This window comes from Psittacula echo, assembly GCF_963264785.1.
Source record: "Psittacula echo genome assembly, chromosome: 2".
In the NCBI taxonomy this organism is placed as follows: Eukaryota; Metazoa; Chordata; class Aves; order Psittaciformes; family Psittacidae; genus Psittacula; species Psittacula echo.
This window is the reverse complement of record NC_137737.1, coordinates 62,126,045-62,146,012: the sequence shown is the minus strand read 5'-3', so window position 1 is coordinate 62,146,012 and position 19,968 is coordinate 62,126,045. Positions and strand designations below refer to the sequence as shown.

Below are 19,968 nucleotides of genomic sequence, written 5' to 3'. Positions count from 1 at the left end.
GAAACAACATGATGGAAGTCTCTGCAAGACCCAGAAAGACAAAACGTACATGTAGAAGTGTTTTTTTCACTTATTCCTTATTTACTTTGTCCTCAGGTCTCATGCTGCAACCTTGGTGAATGGTTTGCAGTGTGGACAGAATTTTTTCTGCACATTGTCTGAAAGGGCGATTCATCATTATTTTGGAAGCGTACCTCAGAAGTGTGTATCACTGCTCTCCTGAGAGGAATCAGGACTCATCCTCAGCTGTTTGATTGCCATGCTTTTTTTGTCCTTTCCACCCCTTTTGCCTCCTGCTTAATAATGCATCATCCCTGCTAGAAGTTGCAGATGCCATGTCTCTTGCTCTGTCTCTGAATTTTCTTTCTGGAAGTTGCCATTCCCCTATCCTCCAAGCAAGGTAAGACAGATGCCCCTTTCCTTGTTTTTTCTGCATGACTAAATAAAGTGCAAGTGTATCTGTGGCCCTGGGGAATATCTGTCAGTGGATGGTGTTCAGTGAAGACGGAAACGACAAAATTAATGTAATCAGCAGTTGAAATGGGAGATTTCTTTGCAGTGGTTTGCTAGGAAAATACCTGCACAAGCCACACCAGCCCAGCAAAGGCATTTGCAGTACTGCTAGTGAGGCCGCTGCAGATGTGCTTATGGAGCTGAATGTCCCCAGTTCCTTCCTTTATACTCTCTGTCAAGATCTGCTAGAGTTCAGGAGCCCATAGTGTGATCTGTTCTCTCTTATAATTCTTAGGAAGAAACAGTTCAGCTTAAGTGATGCGAGAAGTAACAACAGCCAGTGAGATTCCTTAGGGTTTTGGCACATTTGAAAGCTTAAAAAATTGTCATCATGTAAAAACTGGGAATTGCTTAATTCATGCCCTGATAGATCTTTGTCTTTTAGAATTATTCAAATGCCTGATCTATTCATGTTAAGAAGTGGCCCCTGCATCTGCACAGTGATTGCTCTCAAGGACAATTGTTGCCAGTGTTTTGTTCTCAGTAAATTTATGGTAGAAGCACACTTCCACTGAAAATGCACGCATCAGGGGGAACGCTTAGGGGTGATGAGAGTCACGGAATCAGAATGCCGCAGTTCTGCAGGCCTCTCTGAGCTTCAGCACCTTTTCTTCCGCCTTCCCAGTGCTGCAGATGCTTCTGGTTAGCAAAAGAGGCTACCGGTAGTGCTCCAAATGGGTACCCGCTTTTCTAAGGAAAAATACAACATGGGTAAAGCATTTGCTTGCTTCAAATTGCCAGACCTCAGTTACAAAAAAACCTCAGCTACAGACCAAACCATATTCAAAGCAGTGTTGAGGTGCTCCTGAAGTCAGTGAGCTTAGTCTGCTTAATTCAAGCACACTCTGAGGCGTTTGTTGACTCTGTGAATTTAGCTGTTTTCAAGAAAATAAGATGGGTAATATGTTGAGGACTGGGTTCGAAAGGGCTTTACAGGAAGGTTCAGATGATATGTGAGGCTGTGGTGTGGGCATGAACCGCAGTTGTTACTTGACTTAGTTTTGGTTGCAGTTGAGAAGACCTACTCCAAAGTTACCAATCAGCAAATCCACCCTAGACTTGCCAGATTATTGCACATTGACATGCACCCAAAAGCTGAAATGAAACACGGTTAAAATTAAAATGCAGCTTTACCAGAAGCCAGATGCTTCATTATGAGCTGAGCTAACCTACCTGCCAAATACTGCTAACCTGCATGAGGCAGGTGATTAATTTTTTACAAGTCTGCTTTGGCAAATAGACATCTGTCCTCTATTCATAAAAGTAATATCTCAGGGCAAATCATTTTTTTTCCCCTTCTTGGTAGTCCAAGTTGCATAAAACATACATAGCATGAAAATTATGTGCATTCTGTATGAAGATATACTACGGTTAGTTCATATTTCAGATCACTTTCACATCACTAACTCCATTGGAATAATTTCTGGTTTTATACTTAATAATTTTTATATGTAAGAAGAGTAAAAAATTACATCTGTAACATACCTTGTAATCTGGAATGTCAGTATACGTAGTTATAGTATAGATTTTCCATTTTAATCAGTCATTGTTCCAACTGACAGGCTGAATCAGTGGAAAATATGGTGTCAAATTACTCAGTTGCTCTCTTGAAGTACGTTGCAGCTTTCATTATGAGCAGGGGTTTATCATTTCTTTCCTTGTGAAGAATAGCTTGAGATCTTCTTTGATACGTGCCACAAAAGGGAGATGATCCTTTAGCAGCATCTGCTATATACATACATATAAGTAAAATATGTTGTATGCTGTCAGTGCAGTGAAATCAAATAAACTTTCTCCTCCCTCCACATGTTTAAGAAGTAATTTAGCAGGGGTTGCATATTTTCACTGAAACAGTTGAAGCACGCTAGTGATCAATTTACTCGCACATGGTAAAAATAATACAGGTTGCAGACAGATTTTTAGTACAGTTTTTAAACACCTGTTTTTAATGTTTCAGTACCCAATAAAGTGGAGAAACTCCTGCTTTTGGTTTGCATGCAGACATTAGGTACATTATGTACATTGGGATTTAAAAGCCTGCTGCCTAGGTTTCAAATGCAGCTCTGTTCAAAGCTGTGAACAACACTTGCAGGCATAGTGTGAGTATGTTTTTTGGGAGTTCCTTGGCACTTCAGTTACAGACACCGAAGTCTCCCTTGATGAGTTTTGCTCTTTGAGACACTGATAAGACGGTGTTACTGCCAAGTGTGAATCCTGGCAAAAAAACCCTCATCCTCACCAGAAAGTGAGTTCTTCCCTTGCCATTTGCAATCCTACTTGCGTAAAAATATTGCTGGTCCGGTTGTGTGTAATGTAAGGGGAAAAACATAAAAGAGATTGAGAAAAGTGATCTATTACAGTGCAACAGAGCACTTAAATACATCCTTAAATTTTCATAAAGTGAGACTAAATATTGAACGTGTGCTTAAGTTTTCTACCAAACAAGGTTACATTGATCAAATGGCAATTTATTGTGTCACTTAGTGTCTCTCAGGTTACTCAGCTGCAAAATCTGGATTAAGGCACTTTCACTGCCTTGCACGGGTGTTGTAGGAGATTGGGTGTCACACGTGAGCATGTGGGGCTGCCAACTGCTCAAAAATAGCATGAAGAAGGGGAGCAAGTAGCAGAATCTGTGCTCTGCTCTTGCAGACCTCATTGCAGCTTTTCAGGAGATCTGTTAAGTTTTCCATCTTAAAAATCTGATGCACTCTGGGCAGTGGTTGCAGGTTGCCCGTGTGTTGCTGCTTCCTTCTGATGGTTTTTAGATGAATGCTGTTAACTGGATCTTCCTTTCCTCTGCCTCTGCCTTCTGTCCCTTTGATTTTAGGATCTCTTAGGATGATTGCATGTTTTTTTTTGTCCCATCACCATTCTGCATGCACATATCTAATGGGCATGAAGTCCCAGTGTCTCTGAAGCTTTTACTGATGTCTTGGTAGCAAGTCAGGCGTAATGTTAATGATGATATTAGCACCAAGCTTCCCATCACCATCCAAAATCCTCTCATTACTTTCCTCTTTGGGCAAACTGTACCTTTCTTCATGTCACTTAGGTCTGTAGTTTAGACTGATCACTGAAGTCTGCTATATTTAGCTGATTCCTGTGCCTGCATCAAAATAGCAGTATAAGCATATCATGTGTGTTCTGTGTAGGACATGGATACCCATATTTGCTGTACTTAATAAGCTGCATGTTCCTGTCTCCTTGGCTCTCTGTCCATGAAAGGACAGTGGCTAGTGTTCGGGAAGCCCACAGCGCATCGTGGCCATACAGACAGATAAAGAGCTAGAAAGGAGTGGGTTGGAAGAGAGATGACGTTTTGTTTGTGGAGAGCTGCTCAGAACTGAGCCGTACATGAAACCTGGGCATAGCTTGGGCACAAAGGGTTAGTCCCAAGTCTTCATCTCCCTCTTAGTATCTTCACTGAGGCCACTGCTTGCTTTAGCACTCCAAGGAGAGAGACCTGAACCGGAGGTGACTGCAACATGTCAGGATTAAGAAACTTGAGCAGGGCTTGTACAAGGCTGCCTGTGCTTGCCTGGAACCAGGACTACCAGCACTGTGGCTCTCCTGCATGTGTGCACTGGGGTGTAATGCATTGGTCATGAGCACAGGGCAGAGAAGGGATGCAAGTACCTGTTTTGGATGAGACCAGCTGTTGCCAAAGTGAGCACTAGTCCCAGGTGCTCTGAATATAGCCATGGGGTGCTGGATATGGCTATACTGCTACCCATCACCCCTGCTCCCTGCACATCCTGGTCTGGCATGTTGTTGTGATTGCTATGGAAATAATTTCAATATGTTTTGTAGTTTTGAGATGCTGTGTCTTGCATTGTTTGGCTGGAAAGCTGCTTGACTGGTTTTAGAGGGTGGCTGTACATGCACAAACACTAGCTGATTTTTTTTGCGGTGGAAAGTAGGAGATTCACAGCATGGTTTTAATTAGAATCGCTCATTTAGTCTTTCACTGCAGTGTGTTCTTTAGTTGAAAGATAATTTAATTTTCTTTGTTTTGGAAGATTTTCGTGCTTGTCTGTGTGAAATGTCTTTATTTACTGTGCCTCATTGTGCTTTGTGCATAGCTTTGATTGTAAGGAGAGTCAAAAACAAAAACTTCCCTGGGCTGTATTATTTTCCACCTGCTGTGGCTTTTAATACAGTCTCACTGCTATATATGTACCAAGTGCCTGCATTTCTAGGAGAAAAACACCAGAGAAAATTGGGAAAGCATGCAGGGTTAGATTTAGCCGTAAAACTCATTGACTTGAAGAGGAATAGCTTGTCTGAAAGTTGTGAAGCGCTGACAAAGTATAATTAATGTGGGTCAGTTTGGATTTTAGTCCTGGAGAAGTCCACAGATAACACTCTACTGAAAAAAAGGCAGAACCCCCCCAAAATTGTGTCATTCTTAAGAGAACTCTCTGTTAGGATCTTGTAACACCTCCTATGCTATGGAGAGTATTTGTCTGGTTGAAACACAATGCAGCACAGAGCAGTCATGTTTGTATGTATAAAAATACCTAGATAGTACTTGTCAAATAGGAACTAAAAAAAGCTACATCAAATATGTAAATCTCTCTCCCCATATATGCAGGAATTCATAAAATGGCTTGAAATGTGCAGCTTTTTCTTTTTTTTTAAAGTACAGATGGCATTTATTCATCAGGAATCCTTAATAATCTTGCAATAGTTTTCCAACTGGCTTTCAAATTAATTTCCACTTTTCTTGCAATGATGCTGTTTTGATTATGTGGGCCTTCAAGCTCTTACTGTGCAGTAATATAGTATTCCTCAATAGAGACTCAAATATTGTTACTGAATACAGGCTATAGAGTATTATTGACTAAAAAGCGTAGTTACAGAATTTTACACAAACTCCATCCATAGCTGCAAACATGAGCTGCCACGGACAAACAAATTTAGACCACAACTTGCAGGCACATGTGCTAGCATCTAGGTACACAAGTAATCTCAAGCACATGTCCTGAACACATCAAAGCCTCGTTTTCTAATCCCTCCCGGTTGTGAGGAAAACCTTAAAATATGTGAACTGACATAGCCCCACTGCTGGCTGCAAGAGACCTGGTTGAAATGGAGGCAAGTTGGAGAGGTTTTGCAAACAGCAACACAATACAGTGGTAATACTGGCACTGGGTTATGGCTCTGCAGCTCTGCTGGCGTAAATGAAGCCCCTGAAACTCTCAGCCCAAATAGATTTTACACTGGTAGTTGCTCTAATCATAGGGCAGTGTTAATCTAGAAGCCTAGCCATAATAGCGAATGTTTTCAAGAAAATAATCTGAGAAGTGGAAGCATTCTTTGGTTCCTCCAGTGTGGAGTAAAATAGTGTAATTTATTTATAAAGAAAAATGTGATAAAATTTGACCTTTAGCCTCTCATATCTTCAATTATTTGTGGATGCTCATTTCTCTTTTTGTGTTAGGAAAGAATGTAGTACATGTTTGAATTTAATACAGAAATTAACATTAGCAGGAATAGTGCTTGGATTGTATTTTTCCTACAGTTTTAACTTGCACTTCAATTTTGAAACAACAGCAACAGCAATGCCACCAAACATGTACCTGATGCTACTCCAGAATGTCCTGTGTGTTCCAGAGCTGAGGTCTGGAGCATGGCTGGGACCAGGGTGGGTTGCTGCAGTCCTTGCACGTGAGTGAGTTGATCCTTACTGCAGCTCTCTTCTGAGGGAGGGAAGGGATTTTAGGCCCATGTCAGGCATGGTGAGGGAGGCTGCGGGTGGAGCTGGTTAAGTGTCCACTCCCAGCCGTAACCACCAGCTGCCCACCCTGGGTTGGGGCTGACTCTAAGTCCAGGGTACAGCAGGCCCACAAAATGAGGGTTGAGAAGCTGAAGTGCTGAAGTTATGCACTAGTGGAATTGACTTTGACCTTTCCCTCTGGGAGAGAAAAGAAATGCAAAGTACCATCATTGAGGTTGATGGTCTCGTACCCCTGCTGTGAAAAGCTGTGGGTGACTGCCCAAAATGTGTGATGGTGAAGTGCAAAACACGGTGTCTGTAGTGGGTTCTGCCACAGTGGGGGGCTTCTCACAGAAGCCCTGCTCTGTGCCTCTTTGGGCGAAGTGCAGTGTGCACTTCTTGCAGCATTGCCCTGGGTTTGTGGAACACTCATGCTTTGAACTGTGGCCTGGGTTGGTTACAGGAGCAAGTCTACCTTTTAGGTTTATTTGGCTAACCGTAGATGCCTGCAGCTGAGCTAATTGCCTTAGTTTCTCTCTGTAATCAGGGGAAAGCTTGTCGGTATAGCATTTGGGAAGCTATTAATTTTATTCTGATGTGAACATCTGAAGCAGCTCAGGTAAGTCACACCTTCAGAATGCATGTCTCATTTAGCTGGCTGCGAAGACAGCCAAGGTGACTAGACACTGTTGTTGCCCAGCCTGCATGTGTTAAAGTTAGGTGGTGTGAATCACCTGGCTTTTCCCTGTTTCTTTTTGACTTGATGTGTTGTGTATAATTATGTGTAACTGGGGCCATCAGGCTTTAAGATCTTACCAGTTCACCAGGACCAAGGTTTACTTCTGGCTTGACTATGATGGGGAGGAGCAGTGCCTTTTAAGACTTCAGCACTCCTATCTCTGGCTTGGGACTTGACCCATGCCAGACCCTTGTGTTTGAAGTCAGCAGGTTGATATAGATGCTGTCTTGGTCTAGGTGTAAAATCACAGGTCTTGGTCACTGATACTGATCGTACCTCCCTTAGGAAAAAGTGTTGCCCTCAGTGTCCTCCTCACATCGTGCACTGACATCCTGCTACACCAGCATCATTTATTTGCAGCAGCAGATAAGATACTCTATAAAGCTTTTATTGGCAAGTTCTGCCATTAATATTTGCAACATTTTCTTTGGCTTTAAATGGTGTTGTGGTATTAGCTCGTCAGTATTTGGATGAAATTCTAGTGCAGCAGCTGTTGCTAAATAATGTTACTCAACATGACAATATTTAGAATAATTAATTGAAAATAGTGCATACATGTTGAGCAAATTTATCTAAGAGTCTCTCATGTGTTTTATTTAGTTGGTGTTGGAGATCATAAGTCTTCCAGTTGATTTTAGCCACTGTGGCCTTTTATGCTCCTTGGCCAGAGTCTGATCTGTTGCATCTGTTTTATTTGGTAAAACAAGTGACATCAACCAGTGGCACCACCATTGTTCTCAAACAACTTAAGAGTGTGGAATGCAAGCTCTCTGGGTATTTCACAGGTTAATCAGACTGTCTTGCAGGTCAGAAGCTTGAAGTCGAGATATCAGATATACCTGACCTATTTTTATTGCTGCATTAAGATGCTTTCCATCGCAGGCATGCTCTCAGATAAAACTGCAGCGTAATCAGGGCTGTAGGACCTGGTGGATCAAAGGTGGCTTGTGGAGGGAGAGCAGGACGAGAAGTGTGTAGTGACTTGGCAAAACAACACTGCCTTTTTCTGCTCTGACACAGGAGGCACAAATAGCATGTTTATGAATCTTGCGCATGTGATGACAACACTTTTTGGGTGTTGAAAAATGGAAGCAGAACCTGTCCTGAGGAACATACACATGTAGACAGCATGTTCTGACTCTGAAAAGCAAGAGGCTTGCATTAATTTGCTTTAATCTGGGGATTGGAACTAGATGATCTTAAGGTCCTTTCCAACCCTAATCTGTAATTCTACGATTCCCCAAAGAACATGGATGTAAATCGCATGAGGATTGGAACCAGAGGGCTGGGAAGCACTGCTTTTTCCGTAGTGAAGAAAGGGTTACCCAGCCACATGGCATGGTTACTGACTTTTATTTTATAGGAAGACTGAAGCACAAACTGATTAAACATAGAGCAGGCTGGAAATACGTAAAAACTTGTTATGAAATTTTCTCTGCTCTAATCGAGTCATGTATCTGTGATGAAGCAAAAACTATCTGGCAGAGCTAGAGATGGGAACTCGATCACCCTGTGCCCAGCTTGCTGCTCCTTCAGCCACAAAGCCATCCTTGCTCTGCACTGTTATAAAATGCCTTCAAATGCTTTCCTTCTTTTAATTCATTTCTACATTAAAAAAAACCCAAAAGACAGAGGTACTGTGAAATTTGGAAGCCATTGGTACTCACGTGACTTGCAGAAGAAGCAAGAAGGTTTATTTCAGACCCTCAGACAGCCTTCCCTCCCACTCCCTCCTTTCCCAAACACAGAAAGCAGTCAGGGCTTGACTCATGGACTGTCTCATTATAAGTCCCACTTGGGATACACAGCTATATAGCATGCTAGTGCGCTACGTGCTTTGTCTGCCTCTATCATTTTGTTTTCAGTTCCTGCTCTGTGATGTGGCCTTTGACTCCAATGGCTAATTAAATAGCAAGATGTCCTACATAAGAATTTTTTTGTCTTTTTAAAGGAGCTCTTGGCAGAGAAAAATCAGAGAAATTAAGACTTGGAAGTGTATTTATAGTAATTTTCATGGCAACAGAACAGTAAGTCCAATATTCATGTTATGAATACAGCTCAGTATTTATAGCTCTCCAAATATTTACAGAGATAAAGCCTTTAAACATAGCCCCAGCTTTCTGTCTTCAGTAGCAGTTTAAATAAATGTCATTAGGATAGGAGTTAAAATTTAGGGGGAAAGCAAGCATTTCTGATCTAATACTGTCTCAATGGTGTGTATGAACCCCAGAGGAATTTTGCCTGGAACTGTGTTGCCCCGGTCCCGTGTGAGGCAGTTTTCATATTCCTGTGCAGGAAAAGCATCTCAAAAGCATTGCCCCATAGCAGGTAACCCCTGCATGCAGCTGGGCACTCTGTTGCCCTTGAATTTGCAAGGGTGGGAATTAAAAGTCATGCAGTTACTGCAGTAGTGGGTCCGCATGCATTAGTGAGCCACCAAGTGATAATGCAGCATTTGGGATTGGGGGTGTCTCAGTTTGGGAAAGTTGCCGATGGACATTGGCAGTGGTGCTGTGCCGTTGCTGGGATGGGCATGGGGAGGGCATCATGCCTATCCTTCTTCCGCTGATGGCACCTGACACGCCTGAGGATCCCGGGCCAGCCTGTGCTCACCCACAAATGGGAGCTTGCTGGATGAGAGCTGTGCGTCAGCGGCATGACGAAAGGCAGGATCACAAGTGTAAGCTTGCCCAGGGTATCTGCCTCAGAATATGTAATAAATTCCTTTTGCAGTGCTGCTGTGACTTTTTTTTAACTCTTATATGGCCGTGGGTATGACTGCACAAACTGAAAGCTGTTATGGATGCTGAAGGCAAATGTTTGAGTAGAAACTGAGTAGGTTGAGGGGCTGGGTAATTTCAGGGAGGGCACTACTGCATTGGATTTACATCCAGACTTGAATTTTTAATCTGCAGTTTCTAGAGTCCCTCTCTCTGTTATCAGCCTCCATTTACTCAACAGCAATTTAAATGTCTCCCATGCTTCAGCTTTATACTGCTAAGGATCCCATCCAAATGCAGGCTGCTAGGGTTGAGAGCCCCAAAAGATCACCCATTGTGGCTATGCTGTAGGACAAGCTATTCAGGGGAAAGGTGGTCCTACCACACAAGGGTCAGTGGTGACCCCCCTGGGGGCAGCATAGGGCTGTTCACAAAGAGGAGAACTTCATTTAAGTGGACTGCCTGGTGTGGGTGCCACCCTCATCCCTCTATAGGGGAGCAACTCTCCCCATTCATGTCCTGCAAGGAGGTCTTGGAAGCTCCCATGGCTGCACTTGTAGAGATGGGCCATGGTGCAGAGACAGCTGGCTGCCTCTGGTCACCTGAAAGTGGGGCTAGGGAGTGTGATGAGGCAACAAGGATTAGGGGAAGAACATCCCTTTGGTCTCACAGCAAAAGGTGGTACAAGGGCAATCATGATTTCCTTGTGTCCCAGTGACTAAGGTGCCCAGGACCTACAAATCCATTCTGTTAGTAACTCCTTTTCTGATGGCCATCCCTCTTGTGAGACTAACAGTTTTAGGAGGAGTGTGACTTGGGTTGATTTCTAGGTACATGTATTTTGGGGAAGGAAAATCCTTCCTAGAAATAGGGAGCAGCGTCTTGCGGCTGTTTAGACAAGGAGATTTCATGGCTGTGCTGAGAGCCAGCAGCCACGAAGGCTGTTTTTCCCTGGATAGAAACTGAAATTACTTGTGAGCCAATGACTGAGTGTCCAGCATCTCTATTACATTAAGATTAATAATTCCTCACAGCATATTTGCAGCTGGAAGTTTTATATAGATCTTTATTCATCATGATGTGAACAGCTGCTCTTTTGCTGCACTGTTAAGTTAAAGTCCAAGTGGCAGCACTGGAAAGTGCCACATAAAACACACTCCTGCTGTTTTCCATTCACTCCTTCTGTCCAGCTCTCACCCTCTGCCCACATTTAGCCTTTCGCAGGAGCAAGCCATCTTATTTTTATTTGTGGACCAGCTCTGACTGCATTTGGATCTTGAAACAGAGTTTGAGTGAATCCAAGGAAAATTAGTTCTAGAAAGGAAAAAGAAATCTTGAAAGTAGCACAGAAAAACACAGGAATTCCTGTTACATTTTCGTTGGAAATAAGTGAAGGACTAAGGGATAGTAGCATGTATGTTATGTTGCACGGGGCATAAATTGCACACTTTTTTTGTTAACTGTGTCAGATAGAATTTAGCAAAAGCTAAAAGGGGACACCTCAGTTCCTAAAGAGGTGTTTTATTTTCTGGGGTTTTGGTTGGTTGGTTTTTTGTGTGTTTTGTTGTTGTTGCTGTTGGTTGGCTCAGTTCTGCTTGTTCCGGAATTGATTTATTTATCCATCTGTCTGTTATTTATTTATTAATTCTGAAGCCTGCTCTGCTGTTTTGAATAAGACATTTCTCTTTTTTTTTTTGGTTTGTGCTTTCACTGGAGAACAGATTGTACAGGAGCATCCGAGTGGCCCAAGTTTAGCAGCTCCATTTTGAATCCTCACTGACAAGTGGCCTAGAGCTGAGCTTTGCACCTCATCCAGAAACTGGCACCCACTATTGCATGCCTGGTTGCTGGCAAAGGGAAGATGTACCAGGTCAGGATGATGTGCATCTCTCAGTCCTAGGTACGCTGTGGGCTGCAGAAGCTTCTGTCCTTATGGGCTAGAGACCTAAAAAGCACAGAGGGTATGCGGGTGGTATGGCAGTGGCTGAAACATGTACATCTGCAGAGCATGATGCTGAAGGATGAGAGAAACAACTGGAAAGAGTCAGGGATGCTACAGGTCCTCGCAGTGAGTTGGGTGCTGCAGACAAGTCTGGGGTGGTTTGAGCTACCTTTAGTCAATAAGCAACTGGTGCAATTGCCCTTTGGTTTGGGAGAGAAGGCTGAGTGGAGAGCTTTTACAGTGCCCTATCTCAGCACATCTGAGATGTGTTTTTCCCTCAAGCCTCCCTTAGCAAAGGAATTCAGAGCCAAATGGAGTGGTATAGGTTGAGGGAATTTTGTGATGAGGGGGACAGACTTTTCATAAAATCACAGAACGGTTTGGGTTGGAAGGGACCTTAAAGCTCAACCAGTTCCAACCCCCTGCCATGAGCAGGGACACCTTCCGCTAGCCCAGGCTGCTCAAAGCCCTGCCCAACCTGGCCTTGAACACTGCCAGGGATGGGGCAGCCATGGCTTCCTTGGGCAGCCTGTGCCAGAGCCTCACCACCCTCACAGGGAAGAACTTCCTCATATCTGATCTAAGTCTCCAGTCTGTCAATTTAAATCCATTCTCCCTTGTCCTGTCACTACACGTCCTTGTAAAAAGTCCCTCTCCAGGTTTCTCAGTTTCTTTTTGTGTCTTTTTTTCCCAGAGCCATAGGTTGCAGGCTCCCTGAACCTTCAGCAGCAGGTCCCTGGGCATTTTCAGCCCAGGGGCACAGAAGCAGGGAAGTTCAGTGGCTGCCCAGGCAAAGGTCAGCCTCTGGTCTTTGCAGTGCACTCAAGGATAGATGCCCGGGTCTCCTGACCTCTCTCCCAGTGCCGTCGCTTCACATGACCGTCATTGCCCACAAGACCAACTTTTCCCCCTTCCCATTTAAACCCATGATGCAATGGCTTACGTCTCCCAGTGCTTCTACCTGGTAACTAGAAGTAAATTCTTCTTGTTAAAAATAAAATTGATGACCCTATTTTTATGCATGCTTGGTGTTCACAGCTCAAATCTATACCCAGAATGTTTGTGCACTTTCTGTATAGTTTGATCTTCAATTTTGTTTTAATAAATCAGGACACTGAGCACTCGTGTTACTTTTTGCGTCTGTGTATTGGTTACATTTTTAAAACATGGCGATTTGTCATTCATCATTGAGCAGTTACTGTAACAAGAAAAAAACTGCTTAAGAGAGTTAGCAGTAAAGCTGTTTGGTGTGCAGCTCCCCAGTCTCTGGCTTAAAGAGACAAAAAGCAATTACTTAAAAAAGTTCACTATTTATAGGTTTTATCCTGTTTGACATTTTTGAAAGCACTGGAATTACGTTCCAAAACACTGATGGGAAAAAAGGGAAAGAAGCCCCCTTTCTCCATACTGGGTGTTTGGCCTCATTAATGATTCTTTCCAGACTGACTCAGGCTATTCCATGAGCAGTTCTAGAAATGCAAGTGGGACAGATAGTTACATGTTTGGGTGAGAAAATGTAGGTGTTATTCTTAGTATTTTTAGAGTAATATATGGGTGTGTTTTCTTGTTTTCTTTATTGTGCACTGAGCGTACAAAGAGCAGGCAGGCTCACTTGTAGATGCGTCACTGACATGGATGTTACCAATGGATTTTTTCGTTATTGGTAAGGATGCAGCCCCTAGGAGCCTGCAGAGTCTCAGGCACAAACTGCTGATGAGTTTAGAGGATGAATACTAAGTCCCTGGTAGTGCTCCAGTTTGCTATTAGTGGGAGCTCTGTCCTGAATGCACTGAGACTGGCTCAGCCCTAAATCAGCCACTATGGTCATTTAACATATTTACAGAGTCAGAGTCTGGAGGAAGGCACAGCTGTAGAGTTTTTCTCAGTCTTTTCCTGGAACTCCAATACGTACATTTAAAAGCTATTAGGTGGTGTAGCTCTCTTTTTTCCTGATGGCACGGGTGGTACCTGGCTGCTGTGTTCTGTCAGAACAGGATCATTCTTTCAGTGGCCTTGAGGAGCCTCTCCAGGCACAGAGGGCTCCTTGTTATGACAGGTAGCTTTCTGAGCATTTCTACAGATGCTTCGGCATGCCAAAAGCATAAAGCACTTGGAAGGGAGCACCCAGAATATTTCAGCTGAGTTTCTTAAAATAAATGCTGTGGCTCAAATAATAGAAATTTCCCTCGCAGATTCTAGAATAACCACTGATGCTGAAACAGTGTTTGAGTTACTGGATGTGATGTTTGCAAAAATTCCTCAAAATTTGATAACTGTAAAGTAGGTTTGGGGAAGTTTTGCTTCCCCCCCCCAGTGCTCTTGTTAAAATCATCTCACCTGCTTCTGCTCATCATCTCTTAAGTCTGTTTAATTCTGATTGCCAGATTTCATAGATATGCATCAGGCACGCAGTTGGAATCTGGGCAGACTGTGTATACTCAAATCTGTGATAAGCCTCAGGCCAATTGTTGCCGTGGGACTGAATTAAATACTACCTTGCAGTCGGACATTGACTGCGAGGGGTGAAACAGCACTGTTTGCTGACCACCAGATGAATCATAGAATAGTTTGGGTTGGAAGGGACCTTCTAGGGCAACTAATCCAACCCCCCTCTGATGAGCAGGGACATCTTCAACTAGATCAGGTTGCTGAGAACCACATCCATCCTGGCCTTGAATGTCTCCAGGGATGGCATCACCACCTCTCTGGGCAACCTGTGCCAGTGTTTTACCACCCTCATTGTAAAAAATGTCTTCCTCACATCCAGCCTGAATCTCTCCTCTGTTACTTTAAAACCATGACCCCATGTCCTGTCACAACAGGCCCTGCTAAAAAGTGTCTCCCTGTATTTCTTACAGGCCCCTTTTAAATACTGAAAGGCCACCATAAGGTCTTCACAGACCCTTCTCTTCTCCAGGCTGAACAAGCCCAACTCATTGGAGAGGTGCTCCATCCCTCTAACCACTTTTGTGGTCCTCCTCTGTACCCTCTCCAACAGGCCCATGTTTTTACTGTAGTGAGGACTCCAGAGGTGGATTCAGTACTGCAGGTGTGATCTCACCAGAGCAGAAGATGCCTGGTGTTCAGCACTCTGGCATCTGGACGCCCAAAATCATTCAGCCCCAGCGCATGGTGCACAGTGCACCTCCGCAGGGAAAGACTGGGATTTGCTTTGGCACCCTGTGCTGAGATGAGCAGCAGTCTACTGGTGAGAATCAGGACGTGTTGGTGGGAGAGGGCGTTGTGAAAGCAATGACAGAGAGGTGCAGGAATCCCAGGGAAAGCTTGGTGCGGTGAGAAGTCACCCGGCCGGTGCAGTTCTTCCCTCGCACTTGCGTAAGATGACGTAAGGTGGCACAGAGCTTAACTGTGATCGGTCCTGTTCTGGTGTTAATTACCAGTGACTGCATTGCATTTGATAGAATTAGAGGAGTGTAAAACAGCCCACAATTAAGTCTGATTTTGATCTTAGCAGCTTCAGACAATATAAATGCAAATACCATTTGAGACCAGTTCAAGTGTTTTTAACAGTGTTGCTCAAAAAGGACAGCAGAGTAGTCAGTGGTCATCAGAACAAGAGAATATGACCTACTTTCATTTCAAAACCAAAACACTGGTCACAGAGGTCTTACTGCGTACTTAAGTTTAGTCTGCATCTTTCCTTTGTACTAAATCAGGTGACTGCGGTATCCTCACCTTTATTTGGGAAGGAAAACTCATTCAAAAATATCATGCACTTGATCCTTATTTGAAGCTAAATCCTTTTGAACTTTCACAGCAGGGGAAAGTACAGCTCTTTCCACTTGGATCTACGTATTGCCAAGCAAAGCATTGCTTGATAGGAAAGGCATATCCTTTATTATGAAGGCTGTAGCGAAGACCAGCCTTTGTCACCCGTACTCAGCCACTGAGTTATTAAGAGAACTTCGGGCTGTGTTACACAGAGAAAAAGATAAAAATAGGGTGTCTGACGCATGCATCCCATGTCACACGCCAGGAAACGGAATCATTATACCACCGAGTACAGTATTCCAGAGCATTCGTGGAAAATATGCATGGATGTGAATATGCAGGATCTTTCCTCACCAAAAAAACTGCTCAGTTCCCCTTTCACCCTGTCCCATTTTACATGTCTTGTTGGATATTCCCCTTACCTGTTGACAAGTCAACAGCCTAGAGTACTGCAGCCCTGCTTGGCTTCCACTGCTCCTCTCGTTGTCTCTCTGAACAATGTGACAGCAATGCCACTCTCCTAGATTTTGAGGGAGCCACAGAATATTCTTGATGTTCCAGCTGAGTGTAAGCAAAATGCTGCGCGTTTTCCAGACACCTACAGCATGCTGAAAACTCCCAAAGCTCAACACTGTCTGTCACAGAAATCGTGGGCTGGGTGCATACTCTAAAATTAGTCATCCACAGTAGGTACCCCTTTAAATGGTAGTCCTTGCATCATTTTCTTTTATTGCTTCTGTTGGCATACCTGATTATGTGACACAATATAAAAGTAAATAATGTGATGCAATGGGTAAAAGTGAAAGGGAAATGCATGTCAGAAATCAGATACCTCCTACTGCAGAATACAACATAAAACTTGAGGTGACATGAATGTGGATTTTTCCTGTTTTGAGGGCGGTAAAAGCCACTATATAGTGATTGCATCAGTCTTTCTGGATGTTTTGACAGTTCCCAGCTCTTGAAAACTCATGTTTGTTCAGTGCTGTAGTCACTACTTGTCTTTCAGGTGCAAAAGTAGTTGTCAGGGAGTAAGTAACTGTGCATAACGGATCCAAAGCAAAGCCCAGCACAACTGTATCATAGAATCACAGACTGGTTTGGGTTGGAAGGGACCTAAAGCTCATCCAGTTCTAACCTCCTGCCATGGGCAGGGATGCCTTCCACCAGACCAGGTTGTTCAAAGCCGTGTCCAACCTGGCCTTGTATGTATGCCAAAGCCTTTAAAAAAAACCCAAACATAAATCTCGTTTAAAGATCACAGCCCTTAAAAACCAATGCAAAACATGCATCTGAGATCTTATTATTTATTTTCCAGCATGTGAACACTAATCGTGGAAGGGCAGGTGTGCAAAAGCTGAGGACTTTGGGTGTTCGATTGCTTCCTGATAGGAAACCTGTGGGAAAAGCACAAGCTGAGACTCAGCAGTAGGTTATGAGATACAGCAGCAGCTGAGTTCAGATTTAAAGATAAAGCCTGAAATAGAAGAACCCAATGCAAGACCAACATTTATTTACCCCTTTGCCTGGATTCAGTAAAACATATGGGTACCTCGGTGTGCGATTTTGCTTTTGCTGAATTGGGGTTTGAGTTACTCGCTAGTCTATTTTTACTTTTTAAGCGGCCTTGTAATTCAATATGTGTTTGTTTTAATTTTACACTCTCCATAAAAAGCACTGTCCATGACGAGTTGGAGAAGTGACCGCTGTTAATACATAGAAATTTCATCGTCTGGTGTGTCACACTGTCTTACTTTCCTCCCCTACAAAACTACATGCCTCTCTTGATCAAAAATACCCCACGATACCTTGTGTCTCCTCCGTCACCTCATCTTTGCCGTTGAGGGTCTGGAGATGCCAAGGCGGGTTGAGATCAGCCCAGGCTGAATCCAGGTCACTCTGCGAGGTGGGGGGACGGGGTGGTGATGAATAGGACAGTGGTTTCCCTGCGCTGCTGGCTGTGCCAGGACCGTGCCTGTGACCACCTGCATTCCGTGATCACCCTATGGGGGTTAAGGCCAGAAACCCCTCTTTTTGCAGTGTAGCACTGGTGTTGATGTCAAGGGTTGTAGGAGGTGTGTGTTGTGTGTGGGGCTGAACTGATGCTTGTAGCCCCTGGCACCCTGCTGAAGGCAGCGTGCACACTTGGCTCTGCTTTTCTCTCTCTGCTGTTTTGCCAATACCGCAGATTTTCGAATTGCCTCTAATGTGTTTTGAATTTGACAATGCTGGTTTGGAACCCCTCCCCAATATCATATCACAACCCCCGGGCACTGAGCTGCCTTTGTGTGGTGTCTCAGCAATGTAGAGCTGATAAAATACTGTGGTGCTGGAAATAAGTCTCCTCTTTCTGTCCCTGCGTCCTGCCAATATCCATGTGCTTTAGGTAAGGATGTAAAACTTGCTGCACCAAATCAAACAAGTTAAATCACTTCTGTTTTTCTCTCTGCTCTTCTCACCAAAGTGTGGGTTGAAAAATCTGCAGTACACCCAATTAGTGATGGAAGATGTATATATGTATTTCCTTGCTCATGCATTGGTCACTGTGGTATCTGAAACATTGCCTTTAGGCATTCCTGTTGCCATCAGCATGTCTGATAGCAGTGGGAAGGCTTCGTGCCTGTGTTTGCACTCACCAGAATCTTGCAGGGCTCAAGGAGCAAAACTGACTTGAGATCTTTTTTGCTGTCAAATGGTAAAACACCCTGGGGAGATAGTTCTTAAGTTACTATGAAGCCACAAATGACTTTATAAGATTTAAGGAGAGTGAAAGCAAGCAAAACACAAATACCAACAACATATGATGTGGGTTTCACCACTTGCTTTCAGCTTTATTTAGCTTTGAAATTGCATGCACCGTACGTCAAAAATGTTGCTTCTCATCAAATTATGGTCAGTGGTCTAATCTTGAGCTATCAGATTAGTGATGGTGCAGCGATAGTGTGTAACTCATGCCCAAATCCGTGTGATCTGTTCACAGAGGAAACTAAACCTGAAATAACAGTGAGGGGGTTCGCTCTCTGATGGTGCATCTCCTGGGACAGACACCGTTCCTGTGCTCCCCTCTCCTGTAGTTGCTGCATCCTCTTCCCTTCCCCTGGGATGAGGCTTTGTAGCTAACTACTGCAAGATAGCTGCATTTGTGAGACTCATTTCCCAGCGTCAGGCAGCAGCGTTAAGCAGAGGTTGGAGCTGTCCCCAGAGAGCTCCACCCGTGGTCTCCTTTGCAGCAGCGTGAACCCAGAGCAGCTTCTTCAGAAGATCGTGGGGATGAGGTCAGACTTTGCTACTGCTCCCTCCCCAGCCTGTGGCAGAAATAACTCCTGTTGTCATCAGCGTGGTCACTGTAACATGGATGAGGTTCAAGTCAGGCCCAGTAGCTTCAATGAGATTTTTGTGCGATTATAACAAGAATTTGACACACATGGTGAGCTACTAGTTGTGTATATGTGATCTGTCTCCACACTGTCCCAGGAGGTATTTACCAGCATAAAAATCAGTTAATGAGGGGATGTGTCATGAACAGCAGCCTGCTGCTACATGAGGGATGACCCGGGAAGCTCAGGGATGGATGAGCTGTGTGTCCTTTCCACTTGCAAACTCTGCTGGTCTTGCCACCCTCAGTATCGGGAGGGAGCATTGAGTTCATTGTGGTTTTTTGCTGAACACCACTGCAGAATTAATTCAGAGTGTTCTGTGGATGTGGCAGGAATGCTCACAAGCTCACCCCATCTAAAGTGCCTCAGGTCCTTTAGGATAATGAGACATTTTGTGAGTGCACCTTTTTATTGTACCAATATTACATTACAGGAAAAATGGGAGGGGGGAATTTAACACATAGCACCTGTCACAAGTTCTCTCCTTGAATTAGGCTCTCCTGCTTATAAAAATTTAATTGATTCCTAGCAGTTTATGTGCATGGTGCTCAGTGGGCGTTTTCTCTTCTCTTGCCAGCTACATGGTTACTTAGAAAGCGAGCCGCTCACGCTACAGCTGTTCATTGGGACTGCAGACGACCGCCTGCTGAGACCCCATGCTTTCTACCAGGTTCATCGAATCACCGGGAAGACCGTTTCCACCACCAGCCACGAAACAATACTTTCCAACACCAAAGTCCTGGAAATTCCTCTTCTTCCAGAGAACAACATGAGAGCAATGTAAGACCCAGGCACCATATCTGACTCCTAGCAGTTTCCTCTTGGTCCCCTCCCTTGATTTCTTCTGTGTTGTTTTGAGGGGGTTTTGTACACAATTTTCCTTTTCCTATAATTTTTTATTTATGTTTTAAAGTTCTTTCAGTAATAGTAGGTTTTAGCAATTTTGCCAGGACAAATTGCGCCTAATCAGCTTAACAACTAAAAGAAGTTCACAAATATTTATGACAACTGATTGCTTTCATTCTAAAGTTTCAGCCAATGTGCCTATTTGCCATTTAAAATAAGTATCTCAGTTACCAAGCTGTAAATATCTCCTACCTCAGCTCCTGCATTTAGTTTCTAAATATGACACCTCTTGCTCCTATACGCACTAGCACAAGGAACAGGGCCTATTAAAAGTTATCTTTGGATGTCAAAGGAAACTCTTAGCATTTCCGAGTACC

General features: G+C 43.8%; 1 protein-coding gene across 3 annotated transcripts in view; it reads left to right on the top strand.

Annotated features, from left to right (window-relative positions):
• Positions 1-19,968, top strand: part of NFATC1 (nuclear factor of activated T cells 1) — a gene marked incomplete at its 5' end in the record, with an annotated part of 115,872 nt that overhangs the window by 28,421 nt on the left and 67,483 nt on the right. For all 3 annotated transcript variants that reach the window (XM_080610311.1, XM_080610313.1, XM_080610312.1), the window contains one exon: positions 19,323-19,525. In XM_080610311.1, coding sequence (XP_080466437.1) covers positions 19,323-19,525 — 203 coding nt within the window. The remainder of the gene's footprint in view (positions 1-19,322; positions 19,526-19,968) is intronic.